General features: G+C 51.0%; 2 protein-coding genes across 6 annotated transcripts; both read right to left on the minus strand.

The window, feature by feature from the left end:
• Positions 1-3010: 3010 nt before the first annotated feature.
• Positions 3011-9914, minus strand: Esp (Epidermal stripes and patches). Of its 5 annotated transcripts, none has more exons than XM_068775750.1 (9): positions 9825-9914; positions 7458-7540; positions 6917-7019; positions 6004-6526; positions 5734-5914; positions 5126-5455; positions 4801-4941; positions 4205-4350; positions 3011-4055 (listed from the first exon to the last, which is right to left on the minus strand). In XM_068775750.1, exons 2-9 carry the CDS (start codon positions 7537-7539, stop codon positions 3690-3692), a joined length of 1872 nt encoding a protein of 623 aa, XP_068631851.1. In that variant the 5' UTR covers position 7540; positions 9825-9914; the 3' UTR covers positions 3011-3689. The 5 variants fall into 5 exon arrangements, with proteins under 5 accessions (XP_068631851.1, XP_068631852.1, XP_068631850.1 ...); XM_068775751.1 differs by lacking the exon at positions 9825-9914 and adding an exon at positions 9324-9379; XM_068775749.1 differs by lacking the exon at positions 9825-9914 and adding an exon at positions 8084-8168.
• A 10042-nt stretch (positions 9915-19956) lies between these two features.
• LOC137932045 (coiled-coil domain-containing protein 137) lies at positions 19957-24308 on the minus strand. Its single transcript, XM_068775603.1, has 6 exons — positions 24025-24308; positions 23811-23953; positions 21321-21463; positions 21073-21243; positions 20630-20752; positions 19957-20219 (listed from the first exon to the last, which is right to left on the minus strand). Exons 1-6 carry the CDS (start codon positions 24099-24101, stop codon positions 20037-20039), a joined length of 840 nt encoding a protein of 279 aa, XP_068631704.1. The 5' UTR covers positions 24102-24308; the 3' UTR covers positions 19957-20036.
• Between the last annotated feature and the right edge of the window lie 585 nt (positions 24309-24893).

Consider the following 24893-nt stretch of genomic DNA (forward strand, 5'->3'; position numbering starts at 1 on the left):
CGGCAGAGATTCTCTTTGGCAGAAAGTTAATGGTATCCCCGGAGACGCCCTGGAGTACGCTGACGGTGAGATGTAGTCCATTAATGCGAAGCGGACGGTCCGCAAACTACTCAGTACACTTACGACTGATTGACATTTTCCAAAACGTGCATTCTGCAGGGGTCTCCGCGTAACTCTCCACGTAGTACCTGTGTCACGATCAAATGTCTAAAAATTTATAGGATCCTATTTTTCAGGGAAGGTTATCATATGAGGTATCTTACCCGCTAAGTACCCTCGGTATCCATCCCGTCTCGACATCTCGATGGTCGATGGTAAAGACAAGTTTGAGTGCAGCCCTTCCCGTGCATAGGTTCACGCTGCTCCTGAAATACTCGTAGCGATCGCGACGGTTCCGAGCGAGTCGCTCCATCGTAATCCCAGTGCGTTAATGTCGTGTCTGTTTGTGTGAGGGCCTGAGCGCTTGGACGTGTACCGCTTCGAGCGCGGCGGCGCGTGGCTGTGCGCGCGCGGCGAGCCGCCCACGCGCGCCGAGCGGGCGCTGGCGGCGGGCGCGCGGCCCGCGGCGCGGCTGCTGGCCGAGCTGGCGGCGGCGGCGCGCGTGTTGGCGGGCGCGCCGGGCGCGCTCGCGGTGGCGGCGTTGCGTGCGGCGCTGCGGGCGATGCGCGACGTCGCGGTGGGCGTGGTGCAGAGCGCGTCCGACTACGCGCTGAAGCCGGCGTTGGCGTTGGCGTTCAACGCGGCGGTGCAACCGGCTCTGGTGTGCGCGGCGCAGACGGCGGTGGCGGCGCGCGAGGCGCTGCGCCCGCTGGCGCTGGCGGCGGGCGACGCGGTGGAGCCGGCCGCGCGCCTGCTGGCCGCGCTACGCCTCGTGCACGTGGAGCAGCGCTGCGCATGCGCGCACGCCGTCTAGCCGGCCCTACACTCGTATCGTTCCTTATTTAACCGATACAATCACTGTTAAATACTTTTAAGTTTTCAAATTATGTTACTTCACGCCAGTAGCTTTTTAATTATGTATGCCGAATGACGCAGGAGAAAATTGTGTAACAATAAAAAATGTTAACTGCGATAAGGTTCATCTAGTCCCTCTTCTCACAATCCCATGCTCTGCCACCAGAACCGTCGAGCGCCACTCACGATAACCACAATACCGCAATAACTTACATATGTGTACGGTAAAAGTAGAAAACACTGAGCGTGCAGTCTTACAAAAGCAAAAACAAAATTCTGAACCGTCCCGACACAACTGCGCCAAAACTGGCAGACAGTTCGAGGGTAGCGGGAGTCAAACCAACCAAGTATCACTTAAGCAAAGTAATACAAAACAATACGACACTGACGTTTGAGAAAAAAACTAATGTACCCTCACAAATCCAAGCCATTTCAATCCGCGCTCCGTGTCTTCGATTTGTGCGCTCTGACTTCTGCTCATTTTTAAGTAAGCAAAGCCTTAGTGCATGAACGTGCAGCCAAGTTTTTCAAAGGGTCTACTCCGATCTACTTTTTCGGCGCTGTTGCAGTTAGACGATCAGCATCGAATTACTATTGCGATGTAAATGGACTGTAGGGTCGAGAAGTCGACAGCTGCAGGCTCCGTCCCGGCGCAGCGGGCAGTCTTCCCCGCGGACCGCAGTTGTACCGCGATTGGACCGTTGTTGTAGACCCCGGTTGTACGAAATCGTCTTTAAGAAATCATCGCGAGCAGTTGCGATATAAGAATGACGACATAAAGCGACCCGTGTCCGAACTGCGCCGCGAGTGACGCCCTATAACATTATTTTCGATTAACCTTGCATAATTCAAAATGTAATCTCGCCTCAGTTTTGCTTTTAAGCAGTTTTTTAACCCCATAAAAGTAGTTGTTGCTCATACGGTTTCGTTGGACGTTGTTAATTAGTTAGATTAGGTTAAGGTTTAGTTATTTTATTGTGTTATCTGTCAATGGTAAACTGCCTTGTAATAGTGACTTGACTGAATTTCGAATGCTAGTGTAAACATATTCCGATAGATGGCGTAATGTGAAGCAACGAAAAGATGCAATATTATTGAAATTCATTCATTTAAAGGCTGTGCTCTTTACAAATACCGGACGAGCTCGGGCGTGACACGCTGGCCGTTTCGTCTCATCGGAACTCTTAGCATCGAGAGGCGCGCCGCGCTCTGCCAGCAGGCGGCGGCTATTGTCGGGACCGCCTTGGAGCCTCTTGCTTAATTCTCAAGTTCCTTTTTGCTGTTTGTTGACATTTCATAGATTTGTTTACTCGAACACCGAAAACAAATTACCACCCATTTCCTAGCCGCGGCCGAACGATCAGGGGCATGGCTTCGCTCTACTTTTCGGAGGACGGAAGTTTACTATTTTTTTCTTAACACTAGTGCACCGACACAATGTTGCGCTGTTCCACGAAAAAGATTACTTGGTAAAATTGTTTGTCGATGTAACGTTCATATTTTCGCGGCCACGTGCCCACCCCCGCGATAGCGAAATTTCGTTGACAGGCGATGGACAACAGAACCACAATTCGTGCGACGCGCAGCTGTGCGAACTTTTCGTGATTTTATTCCCGTAGCTATATAAAGACATAAGACAACTTTGGCCATACGGTACAGCTTTGTACAGACTTGTTCCATACGGTACATGCGGTCTCCTTCAAACATTGATTCATTTAATTTAGTATAGATACCCTCTCTCAACTTCAAAGGTCACGATTCAAGTGGCAGCGGGTCAGAAGTGGATGACTTGTCACGTTGTGTAGATGTCCGGTAGAGTGCGTACGAGTAACAAAACGAAAGGACCCAATACAAGGTGGGCAGATGGCAAATCCGACATGGCAGTTCTCTGCCAGCGGGCGGGCTGGACAAAGAACACGTGGAAGAAGGAGGAGGCCTTCACACAAAGAAAAGTCCGCGTTAAAATAAGCGCACCAACAACCAATAGTCTTTATAAAATCGCTTGCAGTTCGAATGTAAAATAGGGACATGGAATTAAATAAAAGGCTTCTTCCGTTTCATTCTTTTATTTGATAATACTCTTTTAGAGTTTAATTAGTTTGTTCTTGGAACTTGAAGTGTGTTCTTCACGTCGTACATTGGCACCACATGTTTTGTTGTTTAAATGTATATTAAATAATAGATTTAAGCAACTTTTCTCTAAAATATATTTCAACTCTCGTATCATTTGCGTAGGTACTGCAGTTGCGAATCACAAAGGAACGGACGCAGGAACCCAGCCCGAGCGCTAACCTAACTTGTACTTCATCCGGAGTTCTAACAATAAATAAACTCGCTCACTACCAATACTACTTGTATCACGAACGTTGGCCTGCTCCAAGCCACCTGCGCGGTCGCGCGGGTGCACTGGATCCTTGTAGACCGATATAAATATAGTTAACATCTAAAATCACAACAGCGGGGGACGCGCGGGCGCCCGCCCATAAATTAATATAGTTTTTTTTTACAAAAATAACGTTCTGCGAAGGCGACAGTAAGTACATAACCGTAAGAAGAGTCGGGGTCAAGCTTCGCTCGGCGCCCCATCACAGCCGTACAGCCTTCGAGCTCCCGCATCTGGCCCGAGACGGCGCTCGAGCGAGCGGGAGCGCTTCGCGCGGACCCGCGGGCGCCAACCTTCAGCGAGGGGAGGGGTGAGGAGGGAGCGGAGGAGGTAGGGACGTAGAGCGCGTCGCTCAGGGCACCGCCGGCGGTTTGACGGCCGGCGCGCGCCCGTCTGCCGCCAGCAGCCGGTCCAGCTCCTCGTCCTCGTAGAAGACCACGAAGTGTTCGGGCTTAGCCACCGCCTCGAAGATGGAGCACACGGAGGGCTTCACGTTGTAGAAGTAGAGCGGCTGCGAGCGCGCGTGGAAGTCGGCGGTGAGCTGCTCGATGCTCTTGGCGGCCGTGTAGTCGGCGCTGTAGATGTGCGTGCACTCCAGCACCACGGGCACGGCGCCGCCCGCCGCGCACTTGTTCACCAGCCGCCGCACGTACTCCACCGACGGAAACATGAGGCAGCGGTCCGGCGTAATCATCAGGTACTCCACGCCCGCCTCCGTCTGCGAACCGAGTCGCCGCGTGAGACGAACCGCGAGTGGCCCGCCGGCGTGCATCAGACGCATGATCAGATGCACCCGGACCCCGGGGCACCGAGCGCGAGTGCCACCTGCCAACTGGCCCCTCGCTGACGTAATTGAATATGACTTACCTTAAGCAACTCCACTGATAACTTGGGTCGTGCGGCGTGGTACAGGATAAAGATGATATTGACGACGACGCCAATCAGGATGCCCAACTCGATGGGCAGCGTGAGGCACAGCACGAACGTGCCTACGCCTGGCACCAGGTCCAGCTCTGCCAGCACGTTGGAAAGTAGTGATTAGAAAAGTACGGTAAAAATAATATTTCCTTTACCGACAGACTGTGGCAAAGGTACGAAAGTGGTGAAAGAAAGAAAAATCCTAATTCTGAAAGCAAAATGCGACCTCATACTCACTTCTTCCAAGTGTTATTTCATTGTTTTTGTGTCTGCCTCTTATAATTTATAGTCTGTTCTCCGGAAGAATAAGGCAGTATAAGAGTTATTTTTAAAATTAACTATTATTAAATATTAAATAATGGTCTTTGGTATGAACTAGGCGCACGCAATAACAACAAAATAATGCGTCGTAGTCCGCACATCGAAGGCGACGTTGCTTGTCGCACGGACGTGCCGACGCGCAAATGATTGTGTTGTTTTGTCAAATCGTCGGGAGGGGTGGAGGGCGGTGGTAGTGGTTGGATGAAGTGAAGCAAAACGGTTACTTTTGGCGCGCCACATCGGCTTGACGACGTCGTATTCCACCATGAACAGGATGGCGGAGATGATGACGGCCGCGAGCGCTGCCTTAGGGATGAACTCGAAGTACTGTGTGAAGAACTGCAGCGCCAGAATCACCATCACGCCTGTAACGCACAAACGCACACATAAATGTCTTCGCTTAGCCGGAAACTCTTTATGAGTCTTATTTAAAGAAACGACAAATACGCCGGCGGTCGCAGAGATTCGAGCGCGGCTTCTCGCGTGACCGCTTTTACTCAACACTCGTACAGATGGGACGTCGCAGTTGGTCGCATGCGCGGAACATACCCGTGTAGAAGCCGTTGAGCGTGGTCTTGACCCCAGAGCCGTTGGAGACGACGGAGCGCGCCAGCGAGCCGCCGCCCGGGTACGCTTGCATGAACGAGTTGCCCACGTTCACCACGCCGAGCGCTATCATCTCCTGAGTGGCGTCGATGGTCCGCCCGTCCGAGAAGGCCTTACAGATGGCGATATCCTCCAGCAGCACTATCAGCGGGATGACCAGCACGCCGGAGCCCAGCTCCGACACCATCTCCAAGAAGTCCGCCGTGCTGTTGTCCGCGCGCACGTAGCTGAAGGGCGGCAGGTGGGGCATCGGCACGCCCGACGGGATGGCACCTGCGCGGCACATACCACAATTACATCATCGCGCTGATGCGCGACGTGTTCGACTAAATCTAGTATAAGTGATCTAAGGCAAGCACTACGCTAGATCTACTTCTAGGAGCGAAGCTAGGTCAACTAGGAGCAACAAGCTGCACAGCTACCGGTACTAACCGCCGCGCACGTTGTCGGCTAGTGCGAGCACGAAAAGAAAACAAACGGTCACGTTACACGACAAATGGACTCGGCGGGAAGGTGTGGGGGCGGGGCTGCGGGCGCGCCGAGACACTCACCCATGAGGCGCACCGGGGACGCCGCGTGCGTCGCCACGAACCAGTACCCGAGCGTGCCCGACACCACCACCACGATAGCGTTACGGCACGTGCCCAGCAGCCACAGGCACTTGGTCAGCACCTTCTGCCGCGTGCTCGGGCCTTCCGCCTGCTTCGTCCCTAGCTTCACCATTCCTATTTTCTAAATTTTGAAAACATTTGGCTTAAAAATATTTGTTTGTTACAAGATACAAATTCGGGGCGAGAGAAAGGGCGTGGCAGAGCACTCACCCTCATAATCAGCAGCAGCGCGATGCACGAGAATCCCAGCACGGGGTCCCAGAGCGAGGCGGCGTGCAGGTTGCGGAAGATGGAGATCCACTGCTGCAGGAAGGTGTTGCCAGTGACAGTGATGGCGAACAGGTCCTTGACTTGCGACGTGGCGATCATGAGCGCGACCGCAGACGTGAAGCCCGAAGAGACCGGGCCCGACACGAAATTGATGAGGAAGCCGAGCCCGAGTACGCCCATGAGCAGCTCCACGAGGCCCGTGAGGAAGTTGAGCAGGATGGCCTTCTCCACCACCCCGCCGGCAACCTGCCACGTTAGCAGCGAAGCGATAGCCGTGGGGCCGGCGGGCACGGCGCGGCAGCCACCCAGCACGATGTAGATGAAGCAGCCCAGGAACGAGCCGTACAGCCCGTGCTGGGGTGGCAGCCCGGCGATGTTGGAGTACGCCAGCGACTGCGGAATCACCGTCAGCCCCACCGTCACGCCGGCGATCAGGTCGCCCAGCGCCTTCTCTGCGTTGTACCTGCGCCCCAAAAGCCCCCCCTCTTACATTTTGTCGACAAATAATTTCCAGAATTCATTTTCTCCTTACTTGTAATTTTCGAAAATACCTATTTTCCAAAACTGATAAAACAACCACAGGTTGATTTTGTAATATTTTTATTTACATGAAATTAGATCATTAAGCTTTATCAAAGAGCACTTCCTGCAGGCCTCGCTGAATGTGTCAGTATAAGAATCGTTAATAAACATTTAATAAATAATTGATATTTATAAATAAACAACAGCTCGGCCGGCAGAGCGTCGCGCCACACGGGCTTCACGCTTGCAGACGAAGAGGGACGTTAGAATAAAACTGGCTCACCTCTAGATTGTGTATCGTGTAAAGAAAGCAAAGGGCAAGTGCACTCACTGCGGCAGCCAGGCGGCGATGGGCACCCGCTTGTGCAGCGTCTTGCGGTTGAGGCGGCGACGCAGCGCGGCGCGCCAGCCGTCGCGCGCCGCGCCATCCGACACTGCGGGCGAGCACATGCTGAGCGGCGCTGCGGAGCGGCGCCTCGCGCACCTCCCGAGAAGCGCGCGCGCGGCCGAATGGCGGAGGTGCGCGCGCGCCGCCCGCAGCGCTCGCGGGGGGAGCGCCCCGGCACCGCGGCAAAGCCGGCGGCTCGTTCTCCGCTTACCTTCTCCGCAGTTTTAAATTCTCGACGCGGAAAATCAATTTTACACATGACCGGCGGCACAATGCTCAAGTCATCGCAAGCGAATTAAATGGATCGTGGCGAAAAAAATACCGCACGGTTAGTTTAGTTGAGGTGTGGTAGCGGGGCCCTCGGCGCAGGTAGCCGCAACGCCGGCGGGCGGCGCGGCCGTGCGATAGCGTGCCGGCGGTCACATGAGCTGTTCGTGGAATTGTTTACTAGAAGCCGCGTCCGGGCGCGTCGCCGGGTACTTACGTATGTAATCGTTGCTGGCGTTCTTGTCGTCGGGCGGCGGCAGCGACCCGGAGGACGCGTTGTGCTTGCGGCGCGGGATCATCCTGCAACGCGGCCGGTGGTCATTACAAGCGCCAGCTCTCGGCGGCGACGTAAACAACAAGCAATAACAAAAGCGAGTGCAACACAAAACTTATTCCGCGCCGGCGCCAAACGAAACAATTTAGAGTGAGATCTCGCGTAGAACAAGGGACGGCCCGGCACGAGCTGCGTGAACGTCGCAGTCGCGCGGCGCCGGTTACCGGGCAAACGATATCACGGTGAAATATTTTCTTATAAAAGCATTAGAATATGTAGATGTAAATAAATCACAATTTGTGTAAGCCAACAATGTAAGACATACTGAATACCGGAAAGTGTAAGCGTCAATACTCGTCGATAAAATAGACCTTGATCGTTGAGTAGCAGCTGCGCCCCGCGCCCCTGGCCCTGTGCGCTCGCACACATGCACACTTACAATAATAATAATTCCATTTTCTTACAACAACCACAAAATATTTTTTTAAAGCCAGGAATAAAGGGCGAAGAGGTACACGGCGCAACCTTGCGGGAGACCCGTTAAAAAAAAAACAATAGAAACTACACACATATAGCGGATGGACGATAAACAATCGACCCACAAGATTAGTAGCGAGTTTCTCTTTCCGAAACTTTTCTACGTTTTTTTTAATTCGAGCGCCACAAAAGGAAACGCCTGAGCCCTGCCGGCGGCAGCTGCTGCGCGGCCCGCGCGCCCCTGCCGCGCCGCCCGCCCCCGCGCCGCGCCCGCGTCGCGCTCACGTGACAGTACCGCGACGCGCGCCGCCAAAACCGGAACCTCTGATGTTTATGTTTGTCGCGGTGTCCGCGTAAATTAAACGGAAACGAGACCGCGAGCGAGGAGCGGTAGTCCGCGGCGGCGGGCAGACTCGTCGTCTGCGGCTCTGTTCGCAAAGAACGCTCTTGGTTTAGTCGTTTACACGCGCGCTTTGTGTTCGATCCCGGACCCACACGCCGGCACCAGCGGCGCGACCTATAAATTAATTCACCAAAATGTTATCGCGGCGGACGCAACTGCGCTCGTCGAATACTGTATTTGATCGCGCGCCGTACAGACAAAAACAAAATAAATATTTTATTTAATAATATATTTTACAGAAAAATATTTGAAATGAAGTCGCGGAAATGATAATATTTAAGACAACTTCACGTACTCGTTACCAAAGTACGTTGAATATAAGCTAGATAGATAGAATACTAGAGGAGTGCACAACGCCGAGCGCGGCCAGTTCTCACTCGGGAGTTTACAACTTTTTACGAAGTATTCAGCAGGCAAGTTCCGTACTCGCGTTACAGAAGGAGCGAGCAGGAGTCGCGATCTGAACAGAGGTGCGTGTCGGCGGCGCGCGGTGCTTCGCGACGCCCGGCGGGACGGTGCTACAGAGCGAGGCGGCGCGCGCGCAGCACGGAGCCCGCGCGGGGCCGTCGACGGACGCTCGCATCATTTTGTAATTATAATCTTGCTCCCAATTCACGCTGTATAAGTTTCGATAACGATGTTGACGATGTGAACGTTGCGCGTTCGTCTGAAGCGTTAGTGACAACGACGCTAGCACTGCGCCCGCAGCGCCGCCGCCGCCGCCGCCGCCGCCGCCGCGCCGCGCCGTGCCGCGAGTGCAATCATGTCGTAAACATAATTGCGCGCGTATTTGCATCGTAAATGGATTTGGAAACTGCAGCGCGGCCCTGCGCCCCCGGAGCCGTTATCTCGCGGCCGTTAGCTTGTTGCGCGTTCATAATCCAATTTCATTACTTCGCAAATATTACACTTTAAATAATAACACCAACCTTTATTGTGATATTTAAAAATAATTGTTTGCACAAGACGCAGGGCGCGGAGGTCCCGGTGGAGAGCCGGAGCGCGCCCCGGCCGCAGAGCGAAGCGCGGCGGCGGGCCGGGCGGCGGTTGCTTTGCATGTCATGTATAATTCCGAGCGCGCTCGCGACACGCGACGTGCCAGTGATCGTGCTAAACGAACGACTTAAACGTCAGAGACGGGAACCCCACCAGAGAAGGTATTTTTTGTTTATATCGGGTTTCGAATCAGGGGCGTGAAGACAGTAGTGCGTTCGCGTGTCGGGCGGGCGGGCGGCCCAGTCACTACGATTAAAAAGAGGCCGGATAAAGGCTTTCACCGAAGCGGACCCTCGCACCGCACCGAGTGGGAGCTGCGGACGTCAGGGACTGGTAGACGCCGGTGGACGCGGTGCCTCAACGCAGACTTTTCTCTTCGAGCTGCAGCCTACGCAACAGCCGACTGGCGTCGAGCGGTGGGCGCGGACACTCACTTGCGCGGCCGGGCCGGAGGAGCCAGCCGTCAGGAGCGCATTCCGTGCGGCGGCTCGAAGGTGCTTGGCGGCGGCGTAGTGATCGTGATGACTGCGACGGGAGGACGCGACGGTGCGAGCGCGGAGGCACGTGCGGACGCCGGCGCGGTTGGAGCGCGACTGAGCCGAACCGGCGGCGCTCGCGGGATGCGCCGCGGAGGCTGCGCGCTCCGCGCTTCCCCCTCCCGCGCGCCGCCGCCCTCTCGACCTTCGCGGAAACGCCGGCAGCCCCGGCTAATCAGCTGGAGAACCTCCGCCCGCGAGCTCACTCGACGCAACTCGGGCAAAGAATTACAGTCCCGCATTGGATTGCGCTAATAGACAGTTAATAGCTCGCGGCACCCTCGCGCGGCCCCGGGCTCCGGACCGAGCGTGTCAGCGCGGCGCAGGCCCGAGGGCACGGCGAGCTCGCTGCTTGCCACGCGGGTCGGTCGCTCTAGCGTCGCGGTGAACGCCAAATGCGCTCGCCGACGACACCGACGCGGAGGTTGTTGTCGATAATAATGTTAATATTTTTATTTGCATTGCATCATCCTTTGTTTTCTTTTAAATCAATATCTATAACGGGTCGTCCGCGTCATAGCGCGCCAAGTACGCGGGGGCGTTACAGTAAGGCTTGAGTCTTCTTGTGGCGCCGCCGCACCGCAGCTACCCAACATTATCCTCCAGCACGACATATTCACATATTCGCGACGGGACTTTGCAACGCGGCGGTGCGGGCGCGCACGCGCTGGCAGTCGGGCATTCCCCGCAGCCGTCACGTCGGTTCGCGCGCGTAGATTGCGACTGCGTTAGATTTGCTATCAATGCTAATTATAGAAATTTTCCTTATACCGCGGCTCTTTGTTCGAGCTCTGTTAATACTGATTGCGCTGCAGCGCTGGCGCCGCGCGACACTCTAATACCTATTCCTTTCCGCACAAGTGCGCAGGCGCGGGCGCCCGCGCTGAGGACCTGCAAAGGTAGCTTCTGCAACAGCAAACTCAATACAATGAATACTTAAAGAGAGGGCGTCGCGTGCCTGGAGTTCGGTGACTGTAGCATTTTATGACTCTTGATCGTCGGATAGTGAAGGACGCGGTTAGGTTTTTTACCTTTATTCACTTTGCGGTTACCTCACCGACCTCGAGGAAAAACCCAACGAGCGGCTAAAGCATTTCCTTGCACTTTTCACACGGGCTCGAGCCTCGGATTTTATAATATTTAAAATGTAAAGTTCTTTTTGTAAAGGTTCAATTATTGTTCTCCGCTCTTATCTTAATGTTTGCAACGACTTCCGTCTTCAGTAATAGGCAAAACTTGAGCCGTAAAAGCAAAACGGAGGACCGACCCCGGGTCATGCGCCCGCCGAGCACAATACGACGCGGTCTGCACTGCTCCAGTAGCGCACTTTAGCGCAACAGATGGTGAGCCGGCGCGCGGGCCGGCGGCTCGTGTTGCGGACGCGCGCCGCCCAGCGCGAGGGGGTTGCGAAGCAGGGGGGGAGGGAGAGTATAGTCATGTGACTCGTGACTCGTAACCCGCTCGACCACTTTTATTTATCCCGTTGCGGCGGCACGTGGGTTCCACCTCTCCGCTCCCCCCTCCGCGAACGTTTGCTCGACGCCCGCTGCATTGAAAATGAAGCGAATGCGCGGAACTTCATTGATGAAAGCGCGCGGTCGCGGTGCGGACACTCTCCCACTCGGCGACGCGGGCCCGGCCGCGAGCGCTCGCACCGGCGGCGGCCGCCCCGCTCTGTATTGATACTATTTTTTCATTCTACGATTAACAAGTTACGTCGTTGTACGTATATTTTCATTATGCACGGCCGGGAGGCTGCGCGGCGGCTGCGAGCGGGCTGCTGTTGTGCGATTATTTCCGCTCGAGTTGAGTCACCTGCGCGATGACGTCATCGGCTTTAAGTTATTTTAACTGTGCATGCCGACTTAGATTTTAGAGGAAAACAATTTGACTCTACAAAAAGTGAAAGTTTATGTTCTGTGCTATTTGATATTAATAGTAGAGCTCATAAATAAACGTCCTCAATAATGTACACGGCACATTTGCTTGTGAACGCGAATTGAACTGTGCACCTTGCCATCATTACAGGCCTCGTTCTCGGCGATCGCCTCGCCGATGTCAATTGCAGACAGCAAATGTACATAGAGCGTAATAGCATATTTTTAAGCCACTGCGGCATAGCCGTTGAGTTAGGTTATTCACTCGTGGCAATCAACCTGCGCAGGAACCCGCGATAGAGACGCGTTGTCGGCGCGCGGAGGCGGACGGTCCGGCCGCAACGTTCGTGAGCAACAAACTCTTCGCATATATTGCTTTGTTTTGAAATTGTTGCGGCTGCGGTGACGAAGCGTTTGAGGAAAAATAAACTAATTACTCTGAGCTGGCAATACGACATTTCAATTGATAACTTGAATTATCCAATGCGCTGCCGCAATACAGCGGCCGCGCGCTGCGCACGGGTGGGTGGTACCGCGCGTCCCGTACGGGGCGTGACGGCACGCGCCCGCCGGTTCCACGAAAACAATGTTATTCAAGGCCGCGCATTGCCGGCGCGAGTCCTTGTCCGCGTGGCTGCGGCGGGCGCGTGACGTCACGCCGCAAGCAGTGCATTATCTGCGAAATACTCGAGGCGCTAGAGCCGTGAACGTACCTTCCACTTCGCGCGGCCACTTGCGGCCACTTGCGGCTGTATTTTAAAAGTTATTGAAGCACTCTTTAAATTCTGAACGAAGAGAGCCCGATTACTGGCCATTGATTAGTTGTATTGTACGTCGATAGATTGAGGAAAAGCAATACTCATCCGTCGCGGCGGACGCGACCGCGTTGCCGGGCAACCCCGACGCAACAATTGGCGGCCGCACAGCCCCGGGCTCTTGCCGGTTTGCTTCACAAAAGATAAGATCGCCCATTCAATCCCGGTCTCCCTCGTGAGCGGAACGTGAAGTAAACGACAACGCTGCGCACTCCGCGCGGGACCCAACGGACAATATTCCGAACAAATTTTTGGTGTCGTAATTTAACAATACGACACAAAGCTACTGTGACTACATGCTGTGTGTTGCGCGCTATCATCGCCAGCGCGTACTTGTTTTTGTTGCGTCGCCGGGGGCTGCGGCGCCGGGGGCTGCGGCGCTATCGCACGGCCGCGGTCATCGCCCCCGTGCTCTGACTCAACACCTCGGCAACGCTCCGGTCCGCGCGGCCGGGAGCGCGCGGCGCTGGGCGCCGGCTCCCGACACTGAGCGCAACATTGGCCGCGCGCCGCCGCCGACGGACTCGAAATCGAGTGAATCACACTTACCATGTGTTGACGTCTTACGGCCGCAATGACGACGCTTGCGATGTATAAATGCATAAAATATTTTTATAACTGAATAAGCACTGTTAGCGGCGGGAACCTCCGACAAACGAGCGACGGAGCTCGCACCTCGGCTCGTGTCGGTAGCGGTTGCTGCTTCGCGATTGTTTTGTAATCGTTAAATTAATAATGCTGATGATGAGCCGCACTCTATCATGACAGAGAACATAACGCGCTTACATCCCGTCAACGTCGGCTCCCCTTTCTTGCTAAACATTTGCGTCAAATAACATCGCATTAGAGTTGGAGCCGAAACTAAACCCCATCGGCCGCCGTCGGCGCGGCGCAGTTGGTTCGGCGCACAAACAATACGCAACACGAGCCACGAGCAGCGCCGGCCCGGCGAGCGCGCCGCGCGTTCCGATCCATTACCCCCGGACAGTCGATTCCATTACTACTTCGTTTATTTTGTAACTAAAGCGCTCGCTGCATCGTATCAACCCCTACATTGGCGTGCTTTATTTGTAAAATATATCACCGCCTGAAAGGGCAGTAGGAGGTCGATTAAAATATCACATTATATTCTTGCCGCTTTAAAATTGTAGCAGCCGCACCAGTAAATGAACAGTCAAAGACCCGTCATCTGAAACCACCTGCTCGGACGCAACTCCAGGAGGAACAATTGTGGCGCCCCAGCTACATCCGGTGGAACACTTCCCCTGAGCTCTCTGCAGTTGCTCCGTAAAGCAAGAGCTGAGTGCCGGCGCGTGCACGCCGTCGTTACAGCTCTCGAGGGTGGCATTCGGTGTCCACGTGCACACAACTTTGTTTCCCGTCGCGAGGCGTCTTGTTATTGCGATAACGCGCAGTATCTTGACAACGAAGACTCGAGTGCGATAGTGCGATACGGCGGTGGCAGCGCGGCGGACAGAATTTCACCGCACCACGTCTAAACAGTAAACAAAACGACGATGAAAATCGAATGCTCGAGAAGAAAAATCTAGAACATTACTACAGTGCCCACGCTTACGTGTGGCCAGACGCGAACGCGATTAGCCACACGGACTCGCAGTCAGGTTGCGTAATAACTCATTGTTATTCTCTGTTAACTCTCATAAATCATTTTAATTTAAATTCCGATAACAATTGGAATCAATTGAAACTATCGACATAGAAGTACGGTTGCAATCATTAGCTACTACACGCACTCCTCGCAGCCTCGGGGCAAGTGCGACGTAATGCCGTAGGCCAGGAGTGATACCGACCACCGGCTCCGTCTCGCGGCGAGCCGGGACGCGCCTTCGCCCGAGGGGCGACTCGCGCCGCTCGTGTCCGTTACTTTTGCAATAAAAGAAATACTCGGTCGCGGCGTCGCGGCGGAGGGAGGGAACAGATCACGTCTGTTCCAGACGCAATAACATTTGTCGAACTAATGAATCGGCTGCCGGCGCGCGGCGCTCCCTGGCCGGCGCCGGGCGTGCGTGACGCCGGCGAGCGGGGAGCGCGGGGCTCGCCTTCTAGTGTCAAAGAAGCGCCAGGCAGTGGGGGCTCGGGCATTCGAAGCGGCCGCCAATAAGTTTCAATCGGCTGCAGAGCGCACCGCCGCCGCGCCGCCCTGGGGCTTCGGTTGCAAGGTGCTCGGGATTGCCCAAGTTGCTCTCCTCCTACGTACAACACAGCGCACGAGGCGCACGTGAAATCGAGAAGGTTCCACGGTGCGCTGGTTTTGACACTTTGATACCTGATAAAACTATCATTATGCAGCTCTCGTTACCTCATTTTAGTCCTAATTAGAAGCCTCATTTCGCAGATACAATTATTTTAATTGACGTAACGATATCGTCGAGCTGCACCGGCGCGACGGTGGCCTCGCGATAGTGAAGACCGATTATGCTCATTACGAAACCAAAAGCGGCCGCCGTCCGCGTTCTGCGAACCCGAACAATGCGCAATTAGACGGCGCCAACGCTCACAGGTGCGCTCGCTGCAGCGCCGCACCCGCCGGAAGCCAGGCCGCGACCCCGGCACGCGCCCTTGTGGCAAACTCGAAATCTTATTTCCTAAAACAAGAACCGGCTCGACCGGTACCTTAACCGGACTACATTTGAATGTACATCGAGTTTCCTTGTGCGGCCGCGACACGTGACGTCTGCCAGTTAGTTGTAAGAGCGCGCGCGGGGTGCGACCTCGGCCCGCGTTGATGTGTACCTAGCCGCACACGTGACGAGTCTCTTGATATTGTTTAACTATTAGAAGACTATTTTGCTTAGTGGGAGGACAAATTGGGCTCCCGCGGAACGGGAATTGGTTTGGATCTCGCTCCGCCGTACTAGCGGTTGCTCTCGGCAGTAAACACTGTGCGGCCGTTACGCAACCGGGCGCCGAAATCAAAAACACGCGCGGCCTTTTCTAAGGACCCAAGTCTTAATAGAGAATTTCGTGCAAGCTTTAACCGCGTTGTTAGCTGACAGAATCTTATGAGTTATGAAATGTGCGGCAGGGGGCCGGCTAGCTTTTGTGACCAGCTGACCACCGCGGGCACGCTGACCGGCGCGGCCTGCTCGGGCCTCCGCGCGGCGGATTTACGTCTCGGAGGAGAACCTTCACTGACAGTGTCGCCCATACGCTGCAATAGTGGTTATTGTATATTTGTGCTTGTTATAACAGAAACGGGTCGCGCGCCCTCCTAATGTGACGGAAGCCCGCAAGGTCGTGTTAGCGTATCGAAACGTGTTTAATCCCAGATTTCAGAGCAGGGTTTCCGCGAAGGTATTATATTATTGTTCCTGCGTCACGCCGCCGCGCCCACTCGAACACTCAATCAGGCCGTCAATCAATCCATCAAGCTATCAATCAATCAACGGGGATCACGCAGCGCCGCCGCGATAGCGCGACGCGCCCGATACGCTTGATAAGGAAACTTTGCAATCGTCGACGTGAACGATCTTGTCGGAGCTTCGGTGCGCCTGCGTCGGATCTGACAGGGGATGTTTCCCCTTGCGCCGCGACGGCGCCGCGTATCGTCCCCGCTCGTGCGACGAAGAACACTGACGCAACACTGTGAATTTTAAAAAATACAAACCCGGCTCTAGTAGGCCAGAAGCAAGAAAATTTTACCGATGCAAAATTTTAAATATAAATAATGATTTTTACGTACACGCAATAATAATTACATAAAAATTGGCGACATTACCCCGCGCCCCGGCTCATGAGTGCGCTCGGTGTAAGCTACGGTCTCGGGTCGTCCGTCCGGACCGAAGTATAAAGATCATTTCCCATCTTAACGACAGCAGAAAATAATATATAATAGCTCCGTACGCTACCAACCGTGGTGTTTGCGCACTTGCTGCGCAGTTTCTAGAAGTCGTCCAGTGGGCGACGCGCGGAGGCGCGGGGGGCGGTGCGCAGGCTGCGCTTACGTAACGTTTCGAGTGGAAGGCTGCATGCGCGCATAATGCATGAGACCGGTGCGGCGGCGCGGTGCCGCGCAGCATGGAGGCGAGTCACGACGCTGCGCGTGCGCAACCTGCTCGCGCAGACCGCGGCCAGGACGACGCGGGACAAGGCCTCGAGGTGGTCAGACGCATCGCGACTTACGACTCACTATTTGGTGGCCTTCCACGCGGTGAGACGTTTTGTTCGTATCGTAATGCTGACAACGCATTGGAAGCTCTGACTTACGTCACAGCACACAGCGAATAACTATCAATAGAATTTGCCGCGGGGAAAATTTACGTATTAATTACTATTACTAATTACATTGCATTATAATTTGGAGATGAACACTTTTTTTGGACACAAATGCGTGCCCGGACTATAATCGGATATAAAAAAGGCTGTTTCGGTGTTTCAGTTGCTTCTAACAACGACCTCAAGTGGGAATGTTGGCTGGGAACATCAGACCCACCGCGCAGGGAACGGTCGTCCCGGCACTAACGCACAAACAGACTGTTGCTGACCAGCAATACGTATACGAATGTCATTTGTCTTATCACTGGTGTTGAAGCCTTCAGCCTGTGTATATTTTTGTCGCTTCATCGCTCACTTGTCCGCCTTTGAACAGCAACTCGCTGGCCCAGAAGAGACATGGTTAATATTTCACGGAACACAAGCCTTGCATTACGACATTTTGTTTGGGTGTGTATTTTTTGATGAATGTATGTCCACTAAAAGCGGATGACAAGCATTGCGGAAAAATTTTGATGGCGTTAAGTCGGAGGCGGGCGCGAGTGCGGCGTCATATTTTTGGTGAGATTTTGTGAAGGAAACGTTACGGAATTATGATCGGCCGATCTTGTTTCCGCAACACACACTTGTTTGTTATTTAGATTTGGTGACCTTCGCAATAAGCGCTCTTATGTAAGCAAACTGAACTTCGCGTTCCAGAAACACATGTCGCGCTTGACAAATATTAACTTGCTCATAACTTCGATGACGTCAAGTGACACGCGGCCAGAACGTTGCTGCCGTCGCGCGACAGGCGCGGCGGCGCCCCGCGACTCCCCGCCTCGCCTGTCTCAATACTCTTTTGCGCGATTGTACAACTACGTACACAATTTACACTTAAAAAGCATGTTAATTATAAAACAGTAGTAAGGCATACTTTATTACATTATGTCAACTGTCTTTACAGCCGGGCGGACGGATGCCTTATGAATTAAAGCGCCAGTTTGTAAGAACGTTTTAAGCATTACAATATCAAACCATTTCTTCAAATCATCAAGTAGAGCACTGTACGCCTTCAAACAATACAGTTAATAGATTTCTCTCCGCGGTTTGTTCTGACTTCAATTGATAGCAGCTCGTGTCTGTTTATTAAGTGAACTATGTCGTGATTTTATTTTGTTCATACGACTGTGTTGTTGCTGTGCGAAAGTGGTAGTTATATAGTGATGAAATTATTCTCCGAGTTCTTTGCAGGCAGTCCAGATTAATAGCAAACAGGTGATCTGCATACTGCAACAAGATATTCCAGATGCGATTTAATGAATGTGGTGCATGTGATGCGCGGGACTGCCCGTGGAAACAGTTCGATGACTTCCGCGAAGCCTCTAGTATAGGCATAAGTTTACTGTCTGACGTGATTGATGTTAGTTTCCGTGTTGACTATTCGTCTACCAACAACGCGGGGTATTTTTCTTGATTCGTGTGTTGTAGTGTGTGATCATTCACAGTGAGAAGTGTAAAGACCAGTATATTTTAGTTTTTGTGCCAAAAAAAGAATAAGTAATAATAAGTAAATTGTATCGGAACCATTCATTGTACAAGTTTATGTTCCTATTTGTCTTAAATGAGATCATCAAAATAGAAGAGACTTGTATCCTCACAATCTAATTTTGCTGACGCTGTATTATTTTTATCAGTCGAGGTTACACTTACGAGGCCCGCGCGCTAAACACTCACAATTGCAAAGACCTCGTTTTACACAGGAGAACACCCATCTCTGTAGGGTCGTAACGAGGCATGGCTCGACAGTGTCAGCTGCGAGGTGGGACTGTTCTATCGATCGTGTTCTGCTTCATCCTTCTGGGCCATGACGGTTCCACAGGAGGCCTCCCACGCCGATATGCCGTCCAGCATCCCCGACGCGAGTACAAAAGTTTTTGTCCGATCACGCCCAGTAGGATCCCCGCTCGGTCAGCCGCGCCGGGCATCCCCCCACTTGTGCGGGGTGCAATCAAAATGCAAACGAAGCGATCGCGTTCCTCGGCTAACTGCGTCGACCGTGTCCGTACCGTGGCCACGTGCAGACTTCTAAACGCCTCGAATGCCCTGGCGGAGGACTGAGGTCGCGCACGCTCGCGCCGCGTCGCCGAGATCGCGCAGATCAGGCAGCACGCTTCGCAGGCCGCCGGTATTCTCTCACACACTCGATACAGATTAAACGTAACGTAACTTTTTCAGATGCGAACGTCGTTTCGCCGACTTGGCTACAGAGATAGATAGGTTCGTGTTATTTTGATGACAAATAATAAACAAATCATATTACACGTGTCAATTACATAGGTCGGCGTGGCTGCTTTGTTAAATTGATTATTGTCGGGTGTGTAAATCTTCTTTTTCCTCTGTACCTGCTGATCGCAACGAGTGATCGCACAGAGCGGATGAACCTTTGCTACACACGTTGCGGTGGACACGGTCAACAGCGCGCCGACGGCCCGCAGGCAGCTCCCGCTGGCCCCGTTGGGGCAGTCACAATTTTTAAGGTGTTAGGCTGTAAGTTGAATGTAAGAAGATTCTCCAAAACTGTGTAGTATTGGAGGTTAGTTGTCTTTCTAGCAGTTCATTACACCAGTTCACTGGAGACGTTCGCGCAAAGGTACTACTAGTGGCTACATGTAGTATGCGAAGCGAAGCGAGGTGTGGAGCCCCTCCTGCCCGGCGTCGCGTGCCTGGGTCGTGATGCGGCGGTGCAACGTGCTCTCCGGAAGTCCGATGAAGGATTTAAGTTTAGATCGGTTAATTTTTTTTCTTTTTCTGTTCTATTCCTGTCTGTCATGAAATTTTTAGCATCAATTAGTTTTGCAGATATATGCCTGTATAGGTAAAAGAATAAATAGAAGCTTGCTATCTGAAACTCGCTGACTACCAAATTGCCTGCTTAAGTTTATAGTAAAATAAAACATAAATATAAAATGTGCCGCCTTTGCGAGTCATTAGCGGCGAGCTGGTGGAGCATGGCCGGCTGGTTGCTTCTCCCCTCGGCCACTTAGAGACACGTATTTCGCCCCGACGTCGGCCCACAGCCACCCCAGCCGTTGACAGGTCAAATTGACACAAACATTTGGTTGGTAGCAATGACTTTTTATTTATGTATGTACTATACAGGAATATATACATGTCGGTATAAGGCCGTGGTCGCAACCGGGGGACTACAGCGGCACGAGCGCGGGGCTCGCGGCGGTGGTCGTGCGCGCCTTCTTCAGGGCGCGATAGGCAGCCACGGCGGACAGCCGCGCGCGCTCGCGCCGCTCGAGCTCCACCGCGGGCAGCGCACCCGCCGGGCCCGCAGCGCCCGGCAGCAGCGCGCTCAGCAGCAGCCCCCTGCGCCCGGGCTGCCCGCACACCAAGAGATAGATTAAAGCGATTGTGAAGCCCTAATCGCCATAATCCCCTACAAGCTGGGAGCGTTGGATTCTGCTTCTGTAATGGAAGAGGGCTCCCCACCGCGGTCGGCTGCGCTCGTGGACGGCTAAGTCGCGACTGCAGCTGGGGGCTGCGAAATGCTCGTACTTATGAGTGGACACTATCAATGGCCTCCGGGAGCGCCACGAGAAGTCTCGCAACCGCGCCAAACGAAGAGGCCGCCAAATAATGCGTATGGTACGCTCCGGAGCGCATGCCGCAGTGGGGAGAAAGGGGACATCCGTCAGCTACGAGCCGAGTGCATGTCGCGTAGCGTTGACGATGGTAAGATAGTTGGTGTATTCTTCCGGTACAAGTTCAAGTGGTCGCTGTGGCTCACCCGCGGGGCACCGGACGCTGCGGGTGCTGCGCGGCGGCGCGGCGCGGGCAGCGCGGGCGGCGCGTGCGCCACCTCGCCGAAGGGCACGCGCTCGTAGTGCAGCTCGCGCTCGTGCTCGCGCGCCTGCACACACACACACACATACACACATTCATGTCACCCGACAGACGCAAGGCTCGTCGTAAGCGATTACGCCTCGAATCCACGTGCCATCACTGGCAGACACACACTGCTCAAAGACCTACGTCTTCTGTATTGCGTTGTTTATATTATAAATATACAGTGTTCAATGTACACAGCTAATGACCGCGCGTCGCAAATTAAGCTTAGCACATACAAACAGCAGCGATAAGTTTTGTCTTCGGTGTTATTATACACACTGAATAATGAAACTAATGTTTATCTGTGTATCTATCGGCAGAGCGGCTAAACGCGGCGCCGACCTGCAGGAGCTTTTCCCTCTTGGCTTTCTTCTTGAGACTGAGGCGCTGCGCGCGGCTGGGCGGCGGTGGCTCGTCGCTCTGGTGCTGCGTCTTCTTCATCAGCTTCTTCTTGCGGCGCGCGCGCTGGTGCGCCATACGCTCACCCTTCGCGTCTTCCGCCTCCACATCTTGCTGCAAGAGAAGAAAAACGGAGGGCGTTAGCTTACCGTCCGTTGTGTCGATCTTGTCATGCGTTATCAAGCAACTACCGGGTAGTTCTCCTCCAGCGACGGATTATGGAGAGTCTTTATGGCGCTGTTGATGCGGAGGGAAAAGCCTCGGCCCGACTCGCCGGGCAACTTCTGCAGCCTCGCCACCGGGTTCTCGTGCCGCAGCGGCGCGCCCTGCGTGTCTGAAATGTCAGTTTGAACAACGAGTGAGTATGCGATTGTGCGAGCGCCACAACCACGCTAAAAGTCACAACCCTACGACAACCCAACGACAGGCCAATAAAAAGGTCGCGGAGATTTCCGAGTGGTATTGATTCTTACAACGATCGGACTTGTTTCACTAAAACTGCAAGTGTTCCCGTAGCCTAGCGGCGCCCAGCTCGCCCCGTACGACCAACAATTACTGAAAGTTTTATTGCACGGCCTGTGTGAAGTGATGGCTTCTGTTCCCCCGGAATCCGTTACCATGACCTTAAAGTAACTACAGCAACAAATGGTTAAACTAATTGTATGCTGTACAAAATATAGGATAAAGTTAAAGACAAACAAACATAACATTTTCATTAGAGAACAGTAGCTAACAACTTAAACAGATAATTCTTAAAAAAAAATAAAAACTAAAAGATGAGGAGTGAACACTTGTCTAGGAGAAAGCTCTTGGTTTATTGGACACAAATCTTAACTGTTCCTGAACAAGCCAATGGTCTATAAAATTATAATCAAAGCTATTTGAAAGGAAGGCATTGAACTATTTGAGTTTTGTAAGCAAGTCAAACAAACCCAGGGCGATCATGAAGATTACAAAACTATGCTCTCAGGAAAGTAACAATACATTCTAGTTTTCTAAACTCCCATGAGTATAATACAAAACCACATGTTTGTTGCAATATTAAATAAATGCCTGTAAAACTGTATCTCATAACTAGATACTAATCTCATTATGCACTATGAGTGAGACTCCTTATGCAACACAGGAAATAAGATAGCAGGAATAAAGAAATTTCTATACCTGACAATATTTCAAGAGAAAACTAAGAATAAGGCTGCTGGTTTACCAAACATAATAAATGGCATGACTTTCTATTTTAGTTCGGTGTGAAAAAATGGCCTCTAGGGTTAAACTAGATTAGCTGGACTATATCAACAACTGCATTGGAGCAGCACTTTTCATTTGATAGTAATTGTGAGATACAGAAAAGATTATTGATGAAACAAAAGAATTTTGTAATCTGAAGAGGAGTCAATTGCACATTCTCACAATATTTAAATGACAATAAGGCACAAGTAATAAATATATGTATTATGACATCATTTTAAGTGGGGAATAAATTCTTTTCACATTATATGTATTAATTTGTATTAAATATATGTAATTGCCGGGGTATTTACAAATATTACAGCTAATTCAATTAATTTCTACAAGAGAAAAAAAATTGTTTTGAGCCATTTCTGTTTGATTTCCTGTTTGATGACCTGTGTTTACTTGCTATTAAGATATGTTTTGTGTATGGCGGGACTGCAAGGCCATTATTGATTATGAGCTATTTCCACTAAGCAAAACCAACAATTTGGATCTTCACTGGCAATTACTAATGAAATTAAAACAAATGTGGAGAAAACAATCAGAATCAATCAACAGGAATGTGGTCTTTTATCTCAATAATGCTAGACCACATAAAACTGTAGCACTGTGATTCCCAAAGTGGTCTATATCGAACTCTAGGGGTCTATGACAAACTGCAAGGGGTCTATGTCAGCTAAAAAAAAATTGGTGGTCCATGATAGTGGATCTCAACACATACACTGATAGTACCTATTTACTTACATCATATTATCTTATAATATCAAAACATTTACATTATTTATAAAAGTACCTTTGAAGTAAAAAACTATTATAAATGTTTATAAAATTGTGTAAGTTGTAGGATGTTAATATTCGCTTTGTGGCCGCAATACATTTTGAACTTATAAAAACCTAATAAATGTATAAATTAACATGTGTTTTTACTTTAAGTTTTAACACTAAACTTCTCTACAGTTAGAAATTTACAGGAAATCAATATCAGGTAAGTAGGGGGTTTACCCAACACTGAAAAACATGGCAAGGGGTCTACAACACAAAAAAGTTTGGGGAACTCTGCTGTAGCGAGTTGGCAAAAATTGAGTTTGATTGGGAGGTGAAATGGTAGGTGAAAAAAAAGGTGAAAATGCATTTGCTTTATAGCCTTGACTCAGAGTTTTTAAGGCATTGTTTTCTTAATATTAAGACAGGACTGCCAAACTACATGTCGCTTCTATTTGTTTTAGAAGTTCAAAATTTTCTGCAACACTGCTATCATGTTACTATCTACAAGATACCCAAAAGTCACCAAACAAAATGGCATCCAAGGACTAAAGTTAAAAAAAAATTGAAAAAACTAGTTTCGAATTTTCATAAAACATGCAAAGAATCTTTTTCCCCGACCTACATAAAACAAAAATATTTTATTAAGATTTCACAAACAGCTTGCCATGTAAGGATGAGTCTACCTTTGTCAAATTGTTTTTTCTTCGCATTCGTCGCCTTTTTGTTCGTTTTACTTCTGTTTTGAAAGGCAAATAATTGAATCAAAGATCGTGGTACCGGCTGCTCGTCTGGATCTTTGGGGGGCGCATTTATTTTTCCCTGTAAACTGAACCAAAAATAAATATCTATATTTTCCACATTCTCTAGGTACACCGTTCACAATAACTTTCTACTTACTCTTGCAACCGTTTTGCTTGTTGAACTAAGGGATCTTTAACGCCTCTATGTTTCTTAGCGGGAATTTTACGACCCATTTCTATTTAAAACAGTATTTACGAATGGCGAATTTAAATATAAACTTTCTTATATTAAGCACTTCTAATTATTATCCTGTTAGTATTTCTTAAAATTGTACGAAGCTGGTTCTCTTAGAACATTAATATAGTTTTAAGAAGATTAGTTTATCAACAAACGATGCGTGCACAAAGCATACATGTGCATTTGAAACACTAATGTCAGTGCGTGACAGCGACCGTCAGAGAACACGGAACTGTCACAACAATAAAGATAAGTGTGTCTATGAATAATTAGACTAGCAATTTATTATTTCATTTCATATTCATACATGCAAATGTTAATACGCTAAATCATAGGACATAAGATGACACAATACTCTTTATTCACATTATAACCCTCGAGTCCCGACCGACGGCCTACCTCAAGCAAAGAGAAAAAAATCGTCTTATTGACAACCAGTGGACTTCGACTAACTCCCAAAGTGCAAAAGGATACGGGTTGAGAAAGAAACATCACTACAACGAGCCAATAAGGTGATTGTGGGAACCTTTCTAGATATTGATTCCGCAGGTGTATGGATGGCTATATTATTTTTCAAAACAAACCGTTCGTAATCGTGTTGCGTATGGAACAGTCATGCGGTTTTTTTAGAGTTTTTAATTTAAACTGAGGTAAAGAAATCGACTGCTCGTGTTATCCATATCCAAAAAATGTCTTTATAAACTTTAATAATCAAAAAATCATTTTTAAATTATTTTCACTTAAAATTATCACTATATATAAGCATTTATTTTTAAAAGTAACTCAAT

This window comes from Battus philenor, unplaced genomic scaffold (genome assembly GCF_028537555.1).
Source record: "Battus philenor isolate CCGP_79_NKW_IND1 unplaced genomic scaffold, ilBatPhil1.0.hap1 SCAF_9, whole genome shotgun sequence".
In the NCBI taxonomy this organism is placed as follows: domain Eukaryota; kingdom Metazoa; phylum Arthropoda; class Insecta; order Lepidoptera; family Papilionidae; genus Battus; species Battus philenor.

Coding starts and splice junctions, on each gene's coding strand:
- Esp (XM_068775748.1), bottom strand. CDS start 7,943: ATGTGTGCGAGCGCACAGGGCCAGGGGCGCGGGGCGCAGCTGCTACTC. Junction 4,351..4,800: donor GCCGATGTGGCGCGCCAAAA/GTAACCGTTTTG, acceptor ACGTGCTGGCAG/AGCTGGACCTGGTGCCAGGC. Junction 4,056..4,204: donor TATCAGTGGAGTTGCTTAAG/GTAAGTCATATT, acceptor CTCGGTTCGCAG/ACGGAGGCGGGCGTGGAGTA.
- LOC137932045 (XM_068775603.1), bottom strand. CDS start 24,101: ATGGGTCGTAAAATTCCCGCTAAGAAACATAGAGGCGTTAAAGATCCC. Junction 21,464..23,810: donor GAAAAAACAATTTGACAAAG/GTAGACTCATCC, acceptor CTGACATTTCAG/ACACGCAGGGCGCGCCGCTG. Junction 20,220..20,629: donor CAGCGTCCGGTGCCCCGCGG/GTGAGCCACAGC, acceptor GTGTGCGGGCAG/CCCGGGCGCAGGGGGCTGCT.